The sequence below is a fragment of the Solea senegalensis genome, linkage group LG8, assembly GCF_019176455.1.
Source record: "Solea senegalensis isolate Sse05_10M linkage group LG8, IFAPA_SoseM_1, whole genome shotgun sequence".
NCBI lineage: Eukaryota > Metazoa > Chordata > Actinopteri > Pleuronectiformes > Soleidae > Solea > Solea senegalensis.
The window spans coordinates 25,868,378-25,890,412 of record NC_058028.1 but is presented as its reverse complement, the minus strand read 5'-3'; the positions used below and the strand labels follow the sequence as shown (position 1 = coordinate 25,890,412).

Below are 22,035 nucleotides of genomic sequence, written 5' to 3'. Positions count from 1 at the left end.
TCCGCGATCCGTTCGGATCAGTATCTTCGGTTCGGCACACAGGCGATCCGCGGATTGATTTATGAAAAAAAACACAACGTGGTCATGGCGAGCGGAGGAACGGAGGAACTTGAACGCCCCACGTCATTTAAATCCCCTGTATGGGAGCATTTTGACTTCCCTGTCAAATATAATGACGAAGGGAAGAGGTTAGTGGGTAAAACCGTGACGGTGTGTCTTCACTGTGGCACAAGAAAGCCACGTGACAGTGGAAACACGTCAAGCATGGACACGCATTTGAAGCGACATCTCCGCGGTGTTTCACTGACAGGAGTGAAAACCAAGGCTGCTCAACAACCGCTTACCACCGCGCCATTTAAGCAGCCCCTTGTTGCACAATCAGACCGGGCTAAAGCCATCACAAACGCTATCGGTGTGTTTATAGGTGCAGACATGAGGCCATATTCGCTTGTGCAAAACGAGGGCTTTAAACACATGCTCAAAGTGCTTGAGCCACGTTACGTCGCGCACCCACCGATCCGTGAGTTTTTGGATCCGTTGCACCCCTAGTTATAATGTGCAATAATGGTTTGTTATCTCTCCCCACATAAAAACTCAAGGAAGGCACTAAATGACCCCTCTTCTTCACCCTCCAGTGTTTGTAAACCTCTGATTTCACACTCCTCACATGATACAAATGTCAGCATCACTCCCACTCACACAAAGACAAAGACTGGCTCTATTTCCTCTGTTCACACAGTCAGAAATGACACGGACGGATGGCGAGGGCGCTGTCCGGTCCTGCTGAGTCCAACATTGGCGCTATGAGCGAGTGGGTGACTTTAGGTGATGGGAGAAGAGTTGAAGAGGTGAGAAGTTGAGGAGCGTGTACAGGAGTCAGTCTCCTGACATCTTCTCAAGCCACCATGCTGTGATTGGTTACTCGAGGCCTGGCTTCTTTCACACCAGTTCAACTCTTCATCGCCGTCACATGATGAGTAGCATCACGTCTTTACGGCAGAGCTCAGTGAGAGTAGAAAGAAACAGGTGGGATCTGCACTACGTGTCGATCACGTTGTTATCTTACACCTGTTTATGAATACTCGCTTATGAGATGCATGGAAGCAAAGGGCAAGTGCCTTTTACTGAATAATGTAAGACAAGTTTACAAGGATATATATATATATATGTGTGTGTGTGTGTGTGTGTGGCAGAGCTCTGTCATGTCTCTTTACAACCGACGTTTACAGCATCAAAGCACCTTTTATCTTGCTTTGTAATCTGTCAGCACAGGACCATTGAAACCCCGGCTGCCAAAAGCATGCTGCACTGCTCACTCGATCAGCGGCTAAGCTAAGCTACTGCCAAGCATCTGTGTAATTACACTCCATCAACAGTAAACTAACAGCAATTATAGAGAGGCAGGGCAGAAGGATGACAGCAAGTGTAGATCTGCATTGGGGCATTGACCAAAGCTGGAGATGGATCTTGTATGTAGAGCTGCAACTAACGATTATTTTCATAATCGATTCATCTGTTGATTATTTTCTCGATTAATCAACTGGTCCATAAAATATCAGAAAACCTTAATAAATGTTGATTCGGGTTCGTCAATCCTGGAAATGATGATGTTCTCAAATGTCTTCTTTTGTCCACAAACCAAAATGATTGACTTTTAATGATTTCTTTGTTATCCAGAGCAAAGAACTGAAGAAAACATTCACATTTAACAAGCTTAAACAATCGGAAATCTTGTTTTAATCATGAAAAAAGCTTCAAACCGATTAATAGATTATCAAAATGTTGTCAATTAATTTAGTAATCAATTAACAATCGATTCATTGATGAATCTTTTCAGCTCTACTTGTATGGAACAGTCATTTCAAAAGAAAAATATAGTGCAGGGGTAGGACTGTTGTAGTTATTGCAATATTGTGGACATGTCCACCAAAATTTCAAAGTGCATTAGCATACGCAAACAGCTTAATCAAACGCTACAGCACTTCCTGTAAAAAAAAGTTTGCCAGAATATTATGATTCTCCTTAATTTCAGAAGAATAACAAGACGAGGTTTGTTGATTTTGTGTGTCACATTTGCCGTCTTGAACAGTTGGATTTGGTACAGTGCAGTACGGTTTGGAGCGGTTAAGTCCTGGGACTGAGAACTGTACCTTTACTTGGTCGGCAGGACGTGGGCTGTGCCAATATGACCACGTCAGTGCAATGTGTGTCGACGACAACAAATGCATATGGATTTGCATATTCAGAGTGGTCAACATGCACTGGAGTATACCTCTCCTTCCTGGCATAGTGTTTACGGCGAGCGTTAGCACTCACCACACATCAAACACACCATTTTGTAACATGTCAGTGACAGAATGGTGTAACCAAATTGGCAGGCTGTGTTTTAATAGTAGTGCTTTTTGTGACGTAACACCAGATCTTTTTTGGTAAAACGAAAACAAACTCTGGTCTGTTTGCCTGGTTAGTACAGTTTATTGATGCTGGTGTGAACTGTGACCATGACAAGACCACGTCGAAAGGGATTTCGATGAGTTGTGATACTTTTGAACGTCTGACCTTTTCATGATTTGTAACGTGACAAACTGAGAACAAATTTGAATTGCAACTTTGAGAGAATATCTGGACAAGAATTATGTAGACATACTCGGGTCAGTCATTTATTTTGAAGGTGACTGTGATGTAGCACACAGTTGTTGTTGTTGTTTTCTTTCTAGAGACAATAAAATGAGTTAAAGGTGACATCGAGTGCTTGTATCACACATATATGTTAGTTATGGAGGTCTACTTACATATATTAACTTGTTTTCATGGTTAAAAACCTCCTAATTGCTGCAAACGAGCCGATCAAAATATCTCCTCACTGACGCTCTCGTCAGCCGCGCTGTTTCAGACCAAAACCACACCCCCAGAACGTGGACTGTGTTGTGATTGGCCAGCCAACGAGAGCTTTCCCACTGTCCTGTGATTGGCCAGGTACCTGGAAGTGAAGTAATAGATAGGCCAGCTCTCAGATACACAGCTCCCCCTCTGGCACGGTGGATGCTCTGCATCTCAGCAGCTACAACCAGAGTAGTTCTTCTTCTTCTGCGGTTGAATGTACGCAACTGGATGTGCCCGGACTAGTGCCCGCACCAGGAGGCGCTACGGTGGTGAGAGGAGTGGTGAGGATTTCTGATGACGACATCAAATTAAGGAAGTGCCGATCCGCTTCGCAGAGCCCAGGAAAACAATACAACACTATTTTCTCAGCAGTGGCTGAACTGTTTGTTCTGAAACTTTAGGGTTTCATAAACGAGGCAATGACGCAGATACACACACAAACGCAGCGTTAATTGGAGCTTCGGGTCTATGTGGCCTTTAATAACAAATAATAATAGAGCTCGTTTTGAAGGTCATAGTCAACTTCAGTAGTTTGCTGCAGGAAAGTGGACTTGAGCCTGACCAACAGTGACATACTGCAGATGACCATAGCGATCAGCGGGAAGTAAACTATGAAACATTTCTGCTAGCCATTAAGTCTTACATATTCAGAGACGCATGCATTTCAATAAGTTCACACGCCACACATGACATTTCTCAAGCTGATAAGTGATAACAGTCACCGCACATAAATGAGTCATCAATGAATCGATGATGCTGAGTTCATTCATACAGCATCTTCTTTAAGTCTGTATCGTTCTCTGGACACAGAGAACAGATGGCACATCAGGAAAACAAGCTTTATCAAAAATGTATTTTGGGTACAACATCCACACGGCTGATAGTGAACATTCCCTGATTTGTAAACTTTGGCTTTCTTGCTTCATTATGGCTCACATGGTCACTTCAAGGTGACTCCACAAGCTGAGATTCAACAAGAAGACAACGTGTGCTTGACACGTAGTGACGTAACAGACAAAACAAAACTGACAGGACTTAACTTACACTTGGGACCTTCATCATAACCATCTGACACCAGGCGTGTGAACAAAGTATCAATTCCAGACACCATTTTAGAAAGGTTACTGTGATATTTGTTTAATCATGTGTCATGGTGGCCTTCAAAAGAGAAAAATGGCCCCAAAGTCCAAAAAAAGGGGACAACACATCCAGTGTCTTATAACACAGGAGATGTTAGACATACTTTTATATACAAGTGTATTGTATATAAAAAGTATAATAGCTTTGAAATAAATGTGAAATGTGAAAACTTCTCTTCTGTTTTAAAAACAACAATAGCTGTCTTTCACTCTTTGTGTTGTCAGACAACTTAAACAGTGTTAATTTTGTCAGTTTGTTTAATTCAGTTGTTTGGGGGGAATTTCAGCAAAGCTTCAAAATGATGACACCCTGCTCCATTAAGATGAGCATGTGACTAAATCAAAGATTTGAATTTTAAAACATAATTGCCTTCCAAGGTTGAGTGGTAATTTGCAGGCAATAACACATATTTATTTTTAATTGAGGACCTCAACACTTTTATTTAAAATATAAATTCAAATAAAATAAAAGCCCAGCTCTGCACATTTGAAGCAGAAGACGTCGTAACTGTTTCATCTAATGTTTGCGAATCTTAATTTGCCTCATACAATTTTGGTATGTTTTCTGGTATTTTAAGGGGTTTAGGTCTGCAACTATTGATCAGTTTGTCAATAATCAAAGAATGTGTGAGATAAAAGTAATCATATTCATCATATTTGAATATGTCCCTGCATCACTGAGTTCAATATGTCACACAACACAAATGTGAGTCACCTCGTAAGCTTCAGTAAGATGGTATCACTAAAGTGTCAAATCCAACCAGCACAGTCTGAATTATGAGAAAAAATGCACAGCAAAGAAGCAAGCTGGACAAAAGCCACACAATATGCACTCCGTGTGAAACCAAACTAAAATACTTCAACAACATGATCCACATGTGCAGGATTACAAACGGCTACTGCTGCAACCAACCTGCGACAATTCTTCAACAAAACTGAGGAAACATGAAGCTCATGTCAAACTTTTCATTGCAAAAAGATTTAGATTTGTGTTTCTTTCCTTAGACTCCAGTAAAATATGCTGCTCACTTTTGTATTAACAAATGGAAGTAGATTTTAGAATTGAGTATTTTGTTTGTTTTTTAAATGATGCAATTATATAATCACTTTACATCCTTGCCTTCAGAATCAGAATCAAATCAATGTGTGATGCACCCACAGATCCCATATTAAATCCTGTAATTCACTTTGCATTGCTGTGTGCTAATCTATTAAAGAGAGCACTACTAAGGTGTTAGAACCAACATCCCCTTGCTTTATATCTTTCTAGTCTATTCACTAATCCATATTTGTCGGGGATGAAAGAGGAGGACGAAATATTTGCATGGCACTAATCAAGGGACACGCCTGAACAGCTGACTGTTTATCTGTTGACCTGATCGAGTTTGTTCTTTTGTGCCTCTCAGTCATTAATCATCAACACGACTGAGTGTGTGGGATCAGTGCACCTTAGAACACGTACGCACTCCACATTTACTCTGTCTCAAGGAGTGTTTAACAAATTCACAGTTATGGCAAGAAGTTCCTCCTTAAACAGGCTGCACTATTATTGTTTGATCCAGTCCACAACACAGGTGCCAGATGAGGAAATCCATCACACACTTGTTTGTGTAGAAAGTAAATAGAGGTGGAGAGTTCATTTTTGTGAAGACCAAAAAAAAAGAAAAAGTAAAGGTTAATCCTTAGTAACACAGAGAGAGAGAGCGTTTGATGCTTATCAGCAGTCGGAGCGCGCCTATTCACAACTTCACTCGGAACAAATGTCATGCAAATACCGCTTTCTCCTCACATTAAAAGCAGGGGTCAAGGAGTTGTTGACCTCTTGTAAACAACAAAAAAAGTCTTTATCCACAAACCATGATGGAGTGATAATCAGTACTTTTCCAAGCACAGTTAAATTCAGCTACGGCTGTGGAGTCTAATTCTCACTTGATGTATAACATCAGTACATATTTCCCTGAAAAGTTCATAGATTAGATTTTGTTAAGAATGCTCCCATTTAGAAGAAAATGATGTTAGTGGTTAACCACAAGTTCATTAACTAGAAGAATTTAACCAGGTAAACAGAATTTAACCAAGTAACCAAGAACATTTGCTTCATCTGTCAAGTTCCGAGCACAGATGTATTCAGCGGGGGGGAAGTCAAAGTGTATGGAAACAAATGTGCTAAGCTACATGAAGGGCAGAGGACAGTCTTGATGCCACTGCCCGTGTGCCTTAATCCATCGAACAGTGCAGGTTAGTCAGGTTAATATCTCTGTCGCCTGACGGACCAACAGCCAATCATGTCGCTCTGCATTATGACTCACGTAGCATATGTGCCTCTAACATACAACGATTAAACTCAGAAAAAGACATTTGTAAAACACATTGTCAACAATTAATCATGAGCTGTCATTTATAACCTCATTCAAATTGAAATCCTAGTATCATCCACTAAGTGCCTGGTTGCAGACGTCCAAGAATTTGTGGCATGGCAGCAGTCACAGGAGTGCGTTTAGCAACCAGAAGACTATTATCATATGGATTATAGTTGGTACCATGTCAAGCACCATCGTGTCTTTCTACCATCCGCTAACTATTCATCCATTCACAGGGCTCCAGACTGCGACCAAATGGTTGAATTCTATGTGCGACCAGTACACGTCAGCGATGTTGTTAGCCCTGCGTCCTGCGTCTGTGACGCAAATAATTCAGAAAGGACGCATTTACCTCAGTGTCGCGTCGATGGGACGCACACTGTACCCAGCCCGTTCGTTGTCCCCCCCTCCCAGTCTCCGCTACACACATGAAGTATTTGTGCTGCCCCACTGAGAGCCTACACAGACCTGCCAACCTTTGACATTAAACGAAACCTAGTTTAATGTCAAAATGTGTATGTGTGAATTGCATTTTGTCTTTCAAGTTATTACATTACCTAGCCCTAAAATATACACATTAATTATGTGTGGTCAGCCAAAATGATAAAACTAAGAGGTCATTGAAATGGGATCATTTTTCCCTAAAATGTCCCTGGGACTCATCTGAAAGACCATCGGGTCCCGGGACACATTACATTGAAAACCTAGCAACAGCACATTGTAAGTTCTGCATCTATTATCAAAGTATTTATTAGTAATACAGTGGAAATTAGTAGAGATGTGAATATTTGGTTAGCATGTTCATTTACGGTGTGTGTGTGGCCCTAAATTTTCTGGTTGCGGCCCTAAAATTTTCAGTTGGGGGCCACCATGCCCCTAGTGGAAAAAGTTAGTCTGGAGCCCTGATTCACTGTCTACTACTTTATCCTCCACATGAGGGTCGCGGGGCAACAGCTGACACAAGGCAAAAGGTGGGGTACACCCTGGACAAGTCACCAGTCCATCGCAGAGCAAACCTACAGACACACTAACAACCGTTTACTCTCACTTTCACAGCTACAGTCAATTGAGAGTGACCAGTTAATCTAATCTGCATGTTACTGGACAGTGAGAGACAACCGTAGGAAAACCCACTTTCACTCAACTGTGCGGCCCTCATCAAACCGGGTCGTGAACCACGGCCTTTTTGCTGTGAGGCAACAGTGCCAGTGCTAACTACAAGTGCTAAATATTTAATTCTTGAAAGATTCTTAAGAGCATAGATTCAGACTTTGTCAGTCCAAAAATGCACTGGTGTGGATTTCAACATGTTGTCCGCCCTTTTCTATTATTTCCAGGTCAAAGCCCAGGAGGCAGGAAATGTGGAACATGTGCAGAGTGTCTAGACCAGTTTGGGTCCAGTTGCAATAGTAATCACATTATCTGGGTTTGTTAGTCCGATTTAGAGAAATTCGATCCAATGCAGTTTAAGTAGAGCCAACATATTGTTGTATAACATCATTTAAATGTAAACATACAGATTGAGTGTGTCCACTATGGCTGCACATCACATGGGCAAATTCACAGCTGCATCTGAAGGCTAATCAACACAGTCAGTCCAATAACACAGGCTAACAAATGACCCTGTGTTGCAGCAAGACAGATGGCCACACACAAACACGTCCTTATTGTGTTGATAAACCAGAGGCTCTTGCAAGCAACAAAAAAAACCAAAAAACTTCCTTTAATATGAAATATATGAAATACCAACAGCTGCTGAGTCATCATGTGAAACAGCTGTAACTCTGCTGCTGGCATGTTAAAACAATAGGTGTCAGAGTGGAAGTGTGTCATTGACACGTACCAACCATGTGTGTTGTCTGTTCACCTCATGCGACTCTGAGCTGAACGTCCTCAGCACACTTTAAAACATGCAGGAGAAGTGACACAACACGTGGACAATGTCTGGTAACAGGCCTCCACACACACAAACCATTACCCAGCACATTTATATGACACTAACAAGCCATTGAAGGCAGACAGGCATAAGATAACGGACAAGACTCCCAGGTATCTGTGGAGCATCACAGTCAGGTACTGGCACAACTGGCAGACTGAACAGATAATTCCTGGTTCTGCATCATACTGTACATTCACAAGCACTTTGCAACATCACACACAACATGAATTTGACTAAGAGCTGTAAACAAGTCTCGTGTTAGAATCCTTTAATTCCACAAGAATGTAAAATGAAAGTGGCTAAGTTCACATGAAAAGTACAGACGTTCAACTGTGTATAATCTTCTCAATCCTTCAGACACAGAGAATGTTGTTCAGTAAACGACAGAAATACAGAAATGGTCAGATGCTTTGTCTCGCATGTCATGCACCGGATGGTAGGATGTTCTTAGATTTCATCTTATCTCGTTGCATAATGTGATTGGTAGTCACTCGGGGTGGAACGGTTCAGTGAAGACCGGAGACCCAGAGTTGGAGGATGCGCAGGCAGCATCGTTTTCGTTCTGTGTGGGAGCATTTTAGATTTACTGTAACCTATGACGACAGCGGCAACATGCTACCACATCAGCGCAGACATCACCCCAGTGTGACGCTTGACAGCTTCTGCTCCCCGCAGCGTTTGAACAGGCACTCGGTGAGACAGGGCAAAAGCCATAAGTAAGCAAAGGGGGTGTTTATAGTGAAAGATATGCAGCGTTATGTTGTGGTGGAGGATGCAGGATTTAAGCATATGTTTAAAGTACTTCAGCCGTGGTATAATATTCCATACCCTTCATCACTTCACCAACACAGTGATTCCTGAACTTTATGAAGAGACACGACGTCTGACACAGCTTACGTGGCTCTTACCACAGATGGATGGAGCTCCAGGGCCACTGAAAGGTTTCTAACTGTGACTGCTCGTTACATTAATTCAGAGTAGAAGATGAAAAGCCCCGTATTAAAGACCCGCCCACTTTATGAAAGCCACACAAATGAGCACCTTTGTGAAGCACGGACAAGAATAAGAATATCTGATAAAAAAACAACAAATTATTAGGCTATATATCTGATACATGGTATGGTATGAGTGTAAAAAACCGAACTGAAAACCGTGACCCCAAAACCGGATTTTGTGAGCCGTTCACCCCTAGTCGTCACTAACAAGTAATCGTAATAAAAGTCTCGGAATAAAAACATGTCAATCTGAAAACTCTGATCGGATACAGCTCATTCAGAAAGAAATTTCCATATTCCATACAAGAGGGCTGGTGTATGCCAATCATCATTTGGATCTGCTGTGTTCATATCAACAGTCGATCCAATCATGACTTCCTGGTGTGGTGCTATCATGAGGTTGAGCCACATAAATCTGACATATTCAATAGGGATGTCCTGACACAACTTTTTCACTTCCGATACGATACCGATATTGCAACCTTGAGTATTGGCCGATACCGATATTGATCTGATACAGTATCAGCACGAATCATACATACTTTAATTACATATATATTAATTACATATTACATTGAAGTGTGGAATGTTAGAATAGGCTTGATCAAGTGATATTACTTAAACAAAAAACAATAGTATGAGAAAAATGGACCAATTTATTATTAACCAATGGGTTACATCAATTTTAACCTTCAACAAGAATTTTGGATTTTTGCCATGTTAATTTCATACAGTCTATGGTTAATTTAATGAGGAGGAAAGTACCAAGTGTTTCGGTAACGGCGAGTTTTTTGGGCTATAATTAACAAACAGATGCTGTTGAAAGTCGACAGGTGGCACTGGTTTATGAAATAATGTTGTTTTAGCAGCTCGTGTGGTGCTAATGGCTAACTCGCGCTCGCTGTGCGGCTTCGTAGCTTCTGATTTCAGAGGGTATTCTACCGCAGAATTAGACAACACTGTGGATGTCACTGAATGATTGACACACGTGTACGCACACCACAAACAGATCATTTATTGAATGATGGAACTGTAAACTAATCTTTTCAGAAAGAAGACATTTTGTAAACATAGCTACTGTCTCCATGTGGATGTTTCTGATTCAACTGTCAACTCTGACCAAACCAGGTTCCTGCACCTCCATGTCTTGTGCTCTCTTCCTAATCATATCAACAACATCATCAAATCCATCATCAACAAAACAATAGAAAGTAGTCAGGGAGTCACAAGTACAATTAAACAAGCTGACAGTATTGATCAGGAGGATACAATGTACACTACCAACTGAAAGAGGTGTGTGGTTACTATGGAGACCAATGAAACATTTCGCCAAAGCATACATTTTAAAACTAGCACAACTCTAGGGCTGCAACTCATGACAATTTTCACAATCGATTAATCTGTTGATTGTTTTGTCAATTGGTGTTTACTAAAACATAAAATAAAGCAAAAAACATTAAGTTATGAAGATTTCTATGCCACATGTAACAGAGAAACCAGAATGTGTTCACATTTAAGTTAAGTTAAAAAAAATACACACACACACACACACACACACACACACACACACCACAAGTATAAATCAGATTTGAACCTTTTCTCATAGTGTTGCTAAATATTGCTGACACCATGGCATGTACAGAATCTATTTATAGGTGTGAGTGTGTGTGAGTGTGTGCTCCACCCATAAGGCTGTTTATATTGTCTGTGATTCATGCTAATCAGGTTAGCCCAGCTCGTTTAGATTGTTCCAAGTATGAAAAATATATACATGAAAATTGAAAGCCTCAATATGGTTCAAGTTCCAAAAGTGAGCAAAAATATTTGCTGATTAATCCATTTTTAAAATGACTCTGTGACAATGAACTGGAAACATGCCAAGAATGTGTCTTCTAGAACAATAAAATTCAATATTGTGGTTTGCACTGTCAAACAAAAGAAGTGGACTGAACACTTGACCTAGGCATCATTCACAATGACATTTTATTGACCAAACCCTCGATGTTTAACTCTCTCTAAACAACAGTCCAAATACAAAGATTGTTGTTAGCCACTCTCCGGCTGTCAAACTAGTTGTGCACTCCTACAAGAACCTCTCATTGGAGTCATAATGGCTATCCAGTTAATTATTACCAATCTGGACAAGGGCATGTGGAATATACAATAGATGGTCAACACTGTTTCAGCTAAGTCAGGTAACCTCTGACCCTCAGCCTGTGAAATCAATGAACACAAGAGATGCATTAAATTTTTCCCCAAATACATTTCAGAAACAATGTTATCAGAGACAAACGACCAATTACCAATACAGTCATTTTAAACCCTTTAAACCACAAAGCTGTTAACAACACATTAGGCTGATGCATTGACCACCTACGGCCATTTCAAGCAATACCAAATAATTATCCAACTGTGTAACACGAGGAAGAAATAAACAGCCAACAACATGACTCAGCGAAAATACTTTTGCTGATTTCTTTAACATGTTCATAGTCTGTGCATAGTGAGTAAACAAATAGACAAGTTTAAATCAATTCTCCTGAGATCTTCATGTTGGGAATACAAACGTCTTAATGGACTGGCTCCATCTTACCACGCTGACCTACTTCAGCTTTACACTCCTTCACGGTTCCTAAGATCAGCTGATCAGTTGCTGTTGGAGCATTATGCAATGGTTTTCCACTTCCCATTAGGGCTGGGCGATGAATCGATTTTAAATCTAAATCAGAGTTATTTGTTTGGATGATGTTGTAAAAAAGTAAAACGACTCTCTGCTCCCGCCCCCTCCGCTCCATTTCCATTGGTTCCCATATATACCGTAGAAAAGGCTGCGTTCATCTACATGCTGGAAGAAATTGATCCCCGTTACCAATTATCAAGCCGATTATATTTAGCAGAAGTTGCCCCATCTGTACAAGTTTAAGAGAATAGAGCAACCCTTTATTTATTTATATTACAAATGAAGTCTGGTGAAACTGTGAAAGTTTGGCACTTTATTCCTTAAAATCGAAAATCGGATCTGGTATAAAGAAATTGGGGATTTTATTTTTAGGCCATGTCGTCCAGCCCTACTTCCCATTAGTAAGGCCTCATCACTTCCTGTTTTTAAGTCTCTCTAAAAAACTCATGTCTTCGCTCTGGCATTGTGAGTTTGTGCTGTGTATTGTGTTTGTGGTTTTTCCTTAGTATATAAATGGAATTGGATTGAATTTACATTTGTATCTGTCCGATAAACCGAACAGTATTGGACCAATATCTATACATAAAATATTCTTGATTTTTCAAAAATAAACTGAAAAAGATGAAATGGAGAAGGTGGTAGCAGCCTATTCAGTCGACTGTTCAGCCTCATTAGTCTTTTCAGGGGATCTTGGCAAGTTTGCCAAAATCTGATTATACACAATAACAATATTGTTATTATAAATTCTCCTTCATTGGCATAATAAGCTCCTGCTTTCAAATAAAAAACACATTCTGGCTCAACTGACTTTTGTAGAAACAATGTGGAAAAGGATGGCGGCCCATAAAGCAAGATCTAAGTACTTAAAAGAGGCTCATTTTAAGGCTATAAATAATAATAAATGTATGGATAGTATATTTTCTTTCTGCTAATAGATCCTTCCAAACATAACACACTGGATATTTCCAGATGTTATAAACTAGACTTAGGTTCCTCACTCCTGCTCTACATCAAACAGGCCAACTTGTCTTAAATAGGAAATGTGACAACTATTAATGGTTAGCTAACAGGTACAAGGCTTTCTTCCAACAACTTCCTGATTCACAGGGGACAAAGCCCCAACAAACACCCATAAGATTTTATTGCTGTGGAAAAACCCTCAAGCTTGTGCTCTAACTGGTGTCGCTCTGTTATTAAGTTTCATCATGTCTAAGAACACAGTAATCGATTCCACTGGAGCAACACTGACGTACTGTGTTACAGGAAAACTACTAGTGACATAAATGTACAAGACAGCTGATGCCACTCTACAATAAGACCTAATAAAACTGTACCTTTGATAACAGGGTGGCCTGTTTATTATTTATTGAACATACAATACTGTGTCAATATTTGAATATTAACATATTTGATTATTTATGAAAACTATCAGTTTTTAGCTATTTTTTTCCAATTTTGTGTTGTTCAGTAAAAAAAAGTGTCTTCTTTTGCGTTACATTTTTTATCATAATCGATACAGAAATATGTGACTAATGGTTCATAGATTATCTGCAGCAGTCATGTCCTGTTTCAAGGTGTTTCAAGGTCCTAACAATAAAGTTTAACTTTAAGATTAGTGCAGAAGCACACAGGCTGCCACTGTCATTGATTGTTATTGATATTAATATGTTACTAATTCTAATGCAGCTTGGAGACAGTTATGAAAAAGCTGAATCTTAGAGAGCAGGTCTTACTGGGTTCTTTGTTTTTAAATGAACTCAACACATTATCTGCCTGTAGATGTTTCAACAGACGCACTGTGCCCTGAATGTTAATTGAATGTTGACAATTTGGGATCTAAGGCAGGCTGCACACTTTTAAGGAAAATATGGGATAATGCCATTGAATATTGCAATGACAATATGACTATTGACCAATAAACATATTTAAAGATGCAGCGCATAACTTTTGTTGATTTCTATTGTCTATTAAGGCTGCAACTAACAACTATGTACAAGTAGTGGACATTTTTTTAGCGTTTTAGTTCAGAATAAATACTAACAACATGAACACAGACAAAACATTCACTGCACTTGACACGTTAGCAAATAATCTTACATGGCTTGGTTTAATACTTTGTAACTGGTCGATACCGAAATTCAGTGTTCTGTAATTTCTGTATGACAGACTGTTTTTTGTTTTGTCATTTTACCTGTCATGTCTAACTGATCAGAGACATCTTGGGACATAATGGAATATTTTTCTAATTGGAGAAGAGAGTCAAGCCAACTGACTATTTTACAACAAGAAAATGAAATTTTTGTAACAAATGAAATCAAATAATATAATACTTATAATAAAAAACAACATTTAGTGGTCACTGTTTTGATATAAACCCAATAGTTTTTTTCCCTTTCATTCTTCTTTGTTGTTTCAGAAAGCAGTAGGTGTGTACTGTGTGTCCTGTAGGTTATTGCACATGTCACATGTGGTTAATTAAGCAGGTTGATAATGCATCGAAAATAAAATTCATTTTTTTTTAAATGATTTATGATCACCAATTTTGTTGGATAGTCATTGCAGCCCCAATGAGTATATTTTGATATTTTATGGCTTTGTAAATCTTATTTTTATATGTACGTCAGTAACCCTGTTAGCTGTGCCCGAGACCCTCATATAGAAGAATTCAACTAACTCTCCTACTGTGGAAAAAGCTGCTGTAAACTGTATTAAGATGATCACGGGACACACAAATCCTGGAGATTAATGATTTAATAAAACTTGTGGGAGTATTTGTGTCAAATCTTCTCACACTTTACAATGGATAATATGCAGTAATGTATTATGCACTATAAATACGCCAAAGGAAATGTTTGCATTGTATTTTGCACCGACTTCTGCATACCTGGCTTTAATTTCTATAACAAATGGACTACAAATCTGTTTTACACAAATATTAAGTGGTGCATCACTCTGTTGTATGCTGAAGCTGGTTTTATTCTACCAACATTTCTGTACAGGCAGCCTTTCAGCCTTTCACAGCCACATTACACTGTGGCCTCTTTGAGCATCCACTGCCCACAACACACCCACACAACCACCATGACTGCCAATATGACACAAAGACACCATGTTACTACAGCCCACGGTCAAAGACGAAAATGGGGGGGGCGGGGGGGGCAGAAGGAGAGAGGAGAACCAAGTTATATTATTCTCACTGTAGCTATTTTTATTTTATTCTATTTTGATGCCTTTCATTGCTTTGCTCACGAAACAATCACACACAAACACAGCAGGGACATGTGAGACTATCTGGGACTATCACAAGTTTTTTTTAGTGTTCTTTTTTCTTTCGGAGGAAAAGCTTTTTTGCACGTTCTTCTCAGAGAGTCACAGGGCCGAGCACGAGACCCTGGCAGGGTGACACAGTGTCCAGCGCTGAATCAGCGGGTCGCATGTTGTGTAATCTCTCACTCTCTGTCTCACACACAGCGATTGGGGCTTCACAAAGAAACTTTTTTCAGCATAAAGGAAACAGAGGCCCAAAGAAGTGCTGCATACAGTTGTGGCTCTTGTTTCATTTAGCGCCTCAGTCAGGCTATAAAACTAATCTCTACAAATAGCAGATTCTTAAGGGTTGACAGAAGTTTTGTCAAGATAAGTTCAACTTGAGAAAAGAAACACCGATCCTCAGTCCAAAAACCTGCCTTTAATCATTCTGAGGGGGCAAGTCCATGCTCTGCTACAACGTGCTCCTGGACGTCGACCAATAGGATAAAGAGTGCTCTGATGCGGCAAAACATTCAGACATAAACTTGGCAAAGGAAGGAGGAGCGATGCTGCTGTTGCAGTTAGAGCTGAAACAATTCATCGATGAAACGATTAACCGACAACTATTTTAATAATCGATTAATCGGTTTGAAGCTTTTTTCATGACTAAAACAAGATTTCTGATTGTTAAAGCTTCTTAAATGTGAACATTTGCTTCATTTATTTGCTCTGGATACAAAGAAATCATTAGAAGTGAATGATTTTGGTTTGTGGACAAAACCAGACATTTGATCATCATTTCCAGGTTTGATGAACAAGATCAACATTTTTTTAAGGTTTTCTGATATTTCATGGACTAAACGATTCATCGAGAAAATAATCGACAGACATCATGAAAATAATCGTTACTTGCAACTCCAGTTGTTATATATGGGTAAAGATAACTGTCAAAACGATGTGCACATACTCGATGTGATTTATTCAACATGAATACGAATATATCAATATATATATATAGACATATATATACATACATATATAGACATATATATACATATATATATATATATATATATATATATATATATATATATATATATATATATATATATATATATATATATATATATATATATCTATACATATATATATCTATATCTATATATATATATATATATATATATAGATATAGATATATTTAAATATATACATATATACATATACGGGCATGCGTTCACAGCTAGCGCCGAGCTAGCACCGAGATGAACGAGTGAAATGAGTTTGAGGTTGGATATTCTAGGGACATTCGCTGCAGATCTAGCGGCACCTCCTCCGTTTCCAACAGTAGCTGCACGATCCCGGCTTGTTCCGACCCAGCTCTCTTAACTACCGGGGCCACATTTTGGTCATGTGACATCTTGGGACATATGATTTCTCAGTGCAGTATCTAATATTATTTAATTTTCAAAAACAATCTTTGACGTTACACAAAGAACCCAGAAAAATGAGGTTCTAAACGTAAGATATAATAACAGAAACAGAGACAGAATGAATGGAACCAGAGGAAAGAAAGGGAAATACTTTGTTTATGGTTCGTGCCGTTTCTGTGTGAATATTTAGTATATATTAATATTTTAAAAAATGACTAGCGACAAATCTACCGACTCCACAGAAACGCATGGACGGCCCCTAAATGTGGGATTTACCAATTCTGCGAGCACTCGCTTGAGTGCCAGTGCCGGATCATATTTAATTATACAGAATCAAATCCAGATTCGTAAATCCATAACTGTGGAGTCGTAACTCTTCGAATCGTATTGAATCACGGTTGACGACGGTAGCCCCGCCTCTTTGACGTCTCCTAACGAAACTACCAAGACAAGGTTAAAAAATGAACACATTGGCAGGAAACATCGGAGGCACTTCAGCAACTCATAGAGTCATTCACAAATCCTTGCCCCGCCTCCCTGATGACCTCTGAACAATGATTGGCTGGGGTCATACTTGTAGTGTTGACAGTCCCCCAAACAAGACATGGCAAGAATCAGAATAGCGTGTAGTCTGATCCCACACACAGGAACAGAACTTTCCCGATACAGAATTGTTCTTTTTTCCTTTTAAAAAGTTTTTCATTAAACATAGCACTGTTTCAAGAAATTCAAGAAACTGTTTCAAGATAAACCTCAAAAATGTGTGTTATAGTTCTCCTGAAACACTGTTTCCATGTTAATAAAAAGACAATATATCATGACTGGACTTTTTGCTGATTTGCCCAAGCACAGGATCAGCAAAAAGTCCAATAACATGCATCCTAGAATAAGGCGATCAACATCAGTGGCCACACCCATCCCCAAAACACCTTTTGTGATCGGAATTCAGGACGACTTCAGGACGTGATGAAGATGTTTTAAACTGCACTTATCTCAGTCAACCTATGATCACATCACTGAAGACAGATGTTAATACCAGTACTGAATCTGTTCATTTAAGAGATCCAAAAACCACTCGACCACTTCATTCACTTAATTGCTCAATTATTTAAAACCATTCGAAACAGAGATTCCAAAGACCAACTAGAAAATAAGTGTCATGGGCCCCAATCAGTATCTGAGAGCATGTGACGAATATCAAACTATTCAGGCAACTCATTAATCCACTGACAAACAACTGCCTGTCTGTTATCTGTGCTTGAAAAACATAAAAGGAACCAATCTTGGATAATGGTTAATGAGAGGAAAACTGTGACTTTTACAGTCTAAATCAAATTCAACTGCACTCACGGGTCATGTATGAACGTCAGCCAGCACCACACAGCACTGAGCATCTGCACAACTGTCCTACAAACAAGTTGGCACGGTGATCAACAATGAATTGATCTATTGTTGGACGGTGGCGTTTGCAACGTAAAGCCCACACATGCTGCAGTTCCTGACCCCTGTGTTCTGGACTGTACGTCAGCTCACTGTGAAGTTATCTCTCTTGCACGCAACAGGGATTTCATCTCTAGCATTACACAGATTTGAATATTTGCTAAATCTCAGTTCAGGTTACAGAGATTATTAGGTAAAAAAAAAAGATATGCTTACTGAGAAAATTACAAACTGAAAAACATAACTCATGGATATATCTTTAATAATGGCTCCTAATAAACACCCATTAGCATTTGATGTTTACACAGCACAGCAAAAAAGTGAAACTTGATATTTATTAAATAACTTTTTTTTGTATGCCGAATTTATCAGCACATGTTTACAATTCAAAATAAATCTAACACTTTCTTTTTTATCCCCACTGGAGTTGTTTACAAACGTAAAGGTAAAGGTAGGATAATATTAATGTTATCAGGGCAGAGATTATGACAACACAGCCCACTATCATGAAGCAAATGTGCTGATGTGTAATATTAATCTGATTATCTCTACGTGTCTTTAAGTACACGCAGTACACGCAAAGTAATATCAACATTCACAGCTGCTCTCACGTGAGCGGACAGGAGGACGAACCTCATTTGAAAAGTGCTGACTTTAACTTTGCATCGCTTCTCAACAGATGTACACACTTCACTGGGAACCGCCGAACACACAGACACACGCTGTGACTGATGGAGTCACATTCGTCATACGTGTTTACCACCAACACGAGTTTCAACTGCTTTAACCACCATTCGGCAGCGGAGCTCTGCGGTTAGCCAGCGAGGAAGGCGGCGTAAAGTTGACTGTTTTGACAGCGGGGTCTGGTTTCCCTGTCCACGCCACAACCGCCGACTACAGTGAGTTCAGTGACGAGAGCAAAGTTCAGAGAGGCAAGAGCTGAAAACTTACCAAAGTTTGTTCATACTGCAGCGCCCGCTGGTCTGTGCCGTCTCCTGCCATGGCTGTGCTCCGTGTCTGTGCCCGGCTACCTGCTCCAGGCTTCTCGGTGTGGAAGTAAGCGGGAAGCAGCCGACAGCAGCGAGAGCTCTCTTAATGTCTCTCCCTCTCTCTTTCAATGAGTGTGTGTGTGTGTGTAAGGACAGTGATTAAAGCATTCAACTGACTTCAGTTACAATGAGAGGGTTCTCAAAGAGAACTCCAGATAAAAGCCGCGTCCCTGATTCACGACGTTCCTTCATTTTATAGCGTCAAGTCTGGAGCAAGATACACACTCACGCCGCGTGAGGCGGGACTTCAGGGACGTAACCCTCCCATCTGAAGTATGTCACTCAAGTCAGGGACAAAAAGTGAGTGGTGATTCACAAACTTTTTTTTTTTAGAGCACATTTCAACAAAATATACCATTTCTTACTATTTCTCCGAGTATAAAAAATAGATTTTTAACTATTTGTCAACTTTAATTCAGAGTGATTGTGATGATTACAGGGCTGGTCCAAGCCTTTATGGGACCCCAGGTTGAACATTACTAAGGGGGCCCTGGTGATAAGATGTTGCTTATGCCTTGGGCCGGTTCTGGATGGTTAAATGTCTTGTTGCAGGGAGATTGTGGGCTGTATCCACTGACCCTACTGTCTGTTAGTAGAAAACAAGTCTCAAGATCAGGGCCGCCAGTCCAGAGTCCTCAGAGTCAGCAGGTCTAGTGATGACTCTGGTCTCGCGAGACACACATTGTTGCTTCACAGCACTACACACACACACACACACACAGGTACTGGCAATAATATGAGGGTAGTGATAGCAGAAAAATAAACAGAGAAAATCATTGTCAGAGGAAGTGAGGAAGAGGAGACAGGGCCACACAAAAAAAGAGGAAACATTTTTCAAATGGCGAGAAATGAAAAACAGAAGCATGCAAAAAAAATATATATTCTGAAACAGTAGGGGGAGCTCTGTAGAGAAAAAGTTCCACTTTCATGCCAAAGTCCTTGAAACATGTATTGTCTGAAATTACCCACAATTACCGCATTTCTGTGGTTGCAATAAAGACGACTGTCTTCTTAAACGCAGCATGATGTTTTTGTAAATTAGGATCCTTGTGAAACCAGGGTTGTACTTTCCTTCTTATCACTTGTGTTTTCTCTGTGTGTGTGTGTGTGTGATGACAATGATGATGATGATGATGATGAGTGTTCTGGTGGATCCTCAGGCTGGACAATATGGGGAAAAAAAATCTATATATATAATCTAATATATAATTCGATATCACAATATAAATCAAATTCACTGTAAATACACTCTACCGTTCATGATATGTATTACATGATCTCACTTATTACATTTCATTTCAGATAATACCTGGTTTATTTCTTTGGCTTTTTTAATGTTAAATGAAGGATATTTATTCATGCGCGTTAGAAACAGTTAAATTGACTATAAATATGGTCAAATTCTGCTTTAACACAATTAATAAGGCTTCAAATCTAAGAAGTGTCATTAAGTGACAAATATATTTAAATCTAAAAATGTTGATTACGTACATCTTTTTAACATATAAATATTTAGTGTATTTAACAAATGTATTCAATAAAATAAATATGATGATTATGAATGAAGCAGCCTTCAAAACCATGAAAAGTCAACACAGATACCTTATTCGTTAATCAGTCCTACACAGAGAGTACTGCACTTTCATATTCAGTTAATCATATTCTCTATTCTATTTGTGTGTATACTTGTATTTGTATCGTTGTGAGGTCCAAAGAAACATAAAAAACTATCTTTGTGAGGACATTTTGTCTTGGCCCCAGAGCTTTTTCAGGGTAAAGACCAGGCTGTAGGGTTAGAGCAGGGGTGTCAAACTCATTTTTGTTCAGGGGCCACACACAGCACAATTTGATCTCAAGTGGTCCGGACCAGTAAAAATAGTTAAATAATAGCATAATAACCTATGAACAACAAGAACTCCTTGCTTTTTTTCTCCTTTGTTTCACATTTAATGAAGGATATTTTTACAAAACATGACATTTCTTGAGAAATATAAGTGCAATTTCAACAATATCATGCCTAAATGTACTATTTACACATCACCGGATCTTAAAATGCACAAACATTTAGTCACAGGTATCTGGAAGAGATTTAGATTGTAATCGTAGTGTGAAATTTTAACAAATTTGTCCTGTGGGCCGGATTGGACCCTCTGGCGGGCCGGTTCTGGCCCCCGGGCCGTACGTTTGACACCCCTGGGTTAGGGTAAAGGTTAATACACTTTTCCACTATAGTCCCGCCTCGCCTCTCCTTGGCACGACGCAACGCGGCACGGTTTAGGTTGCATCTATTCAATTCAATTCAATTTAGTTTTATTTGTATAGCGCCAAATCATAACATACATTATCTCAAGGCTCTGTACACAGACAACATCAAGGAGAGCAGAAAACGCCAACAGTTCACACAATGAGCAAGCACTCAGTGTGCTTGCACTACATCTCCACCACAAAAAAATTACCTACACTCAACGTGGGCGGAGTCATCCCTGCACGGCTGCGAGAAACTGTGGTGACTTTGCTTTACACGCGACCGTCGAGTGACTTGTAAAGCAGTTGTTTTCAGTGTAACTAGAATCAGTTCATTAGAAATATTTGTTGGTTAAATATTAAGATTTCAGACATTTCCCTGGTAGTTGTTGGAGATTAACTCACGTTTTTAGGATTGTTAAGTCGTTTTAACTGATTTACAGTTGGGCTCTTCCATAGTACCTGACAACAGGAACTATGCTAGTGAAAACGCAACTTAACCGTGCCGTGCCGAGGCGAGTAGAGCCGGTGGAAACACGCCTTTAATTGCGATGGTAAGGGTTAGGATAAGGGGCTAGGGAATGCATTATGTCTATGACGATAAGATATAAAAACAAGTTGATGTGT

The 22,035-nt window shown here is 39.6% G+C and overlaps 1 protein-coding gene and 1 long non-coding RNA gene across 4 annotated transcripts in view; one reads left to right on the top strand and one right to left on the bottom strand.

Moving 5' to 3' along the window:
- Nucleotides 1–19,120, bottom strand: part of clcn2c (chloride channel 2c) — a 139,174-nt gene extending 120,054 nt beyond the window's left edge. For all 3 annotated transcript variants that reach the window (XM_044031759.1, XM_044031760.1, XM_044031761.1), the window contains exon 1: nucleotides 19,067–19,120. In XM_044031759.1, the coding sequence (XP_043887694.1) occupies nucleotides 19,067–19,117 (51 nt within the window). In that variant the 5' untranslated portion in view covers nucleotides 19,118–19,120. The remainder of the gene's footprint in view (nucleotides 1–19,066) is intronic.
- LOC122773247 lies at nucleotides 18,710–19,528 on the top strand. Its single transcript, XR_006360870.1, has 2 exons — nucleotides 18,710–19,014; nucleotides 19,088–19,528. It is a non-coding gene; the product is annotated as an uncharacterized LOC122773247 (long non-coding RNA).
- Nucleotides 19,529–22,035: the final 2,507 nt, after the last annotated feature.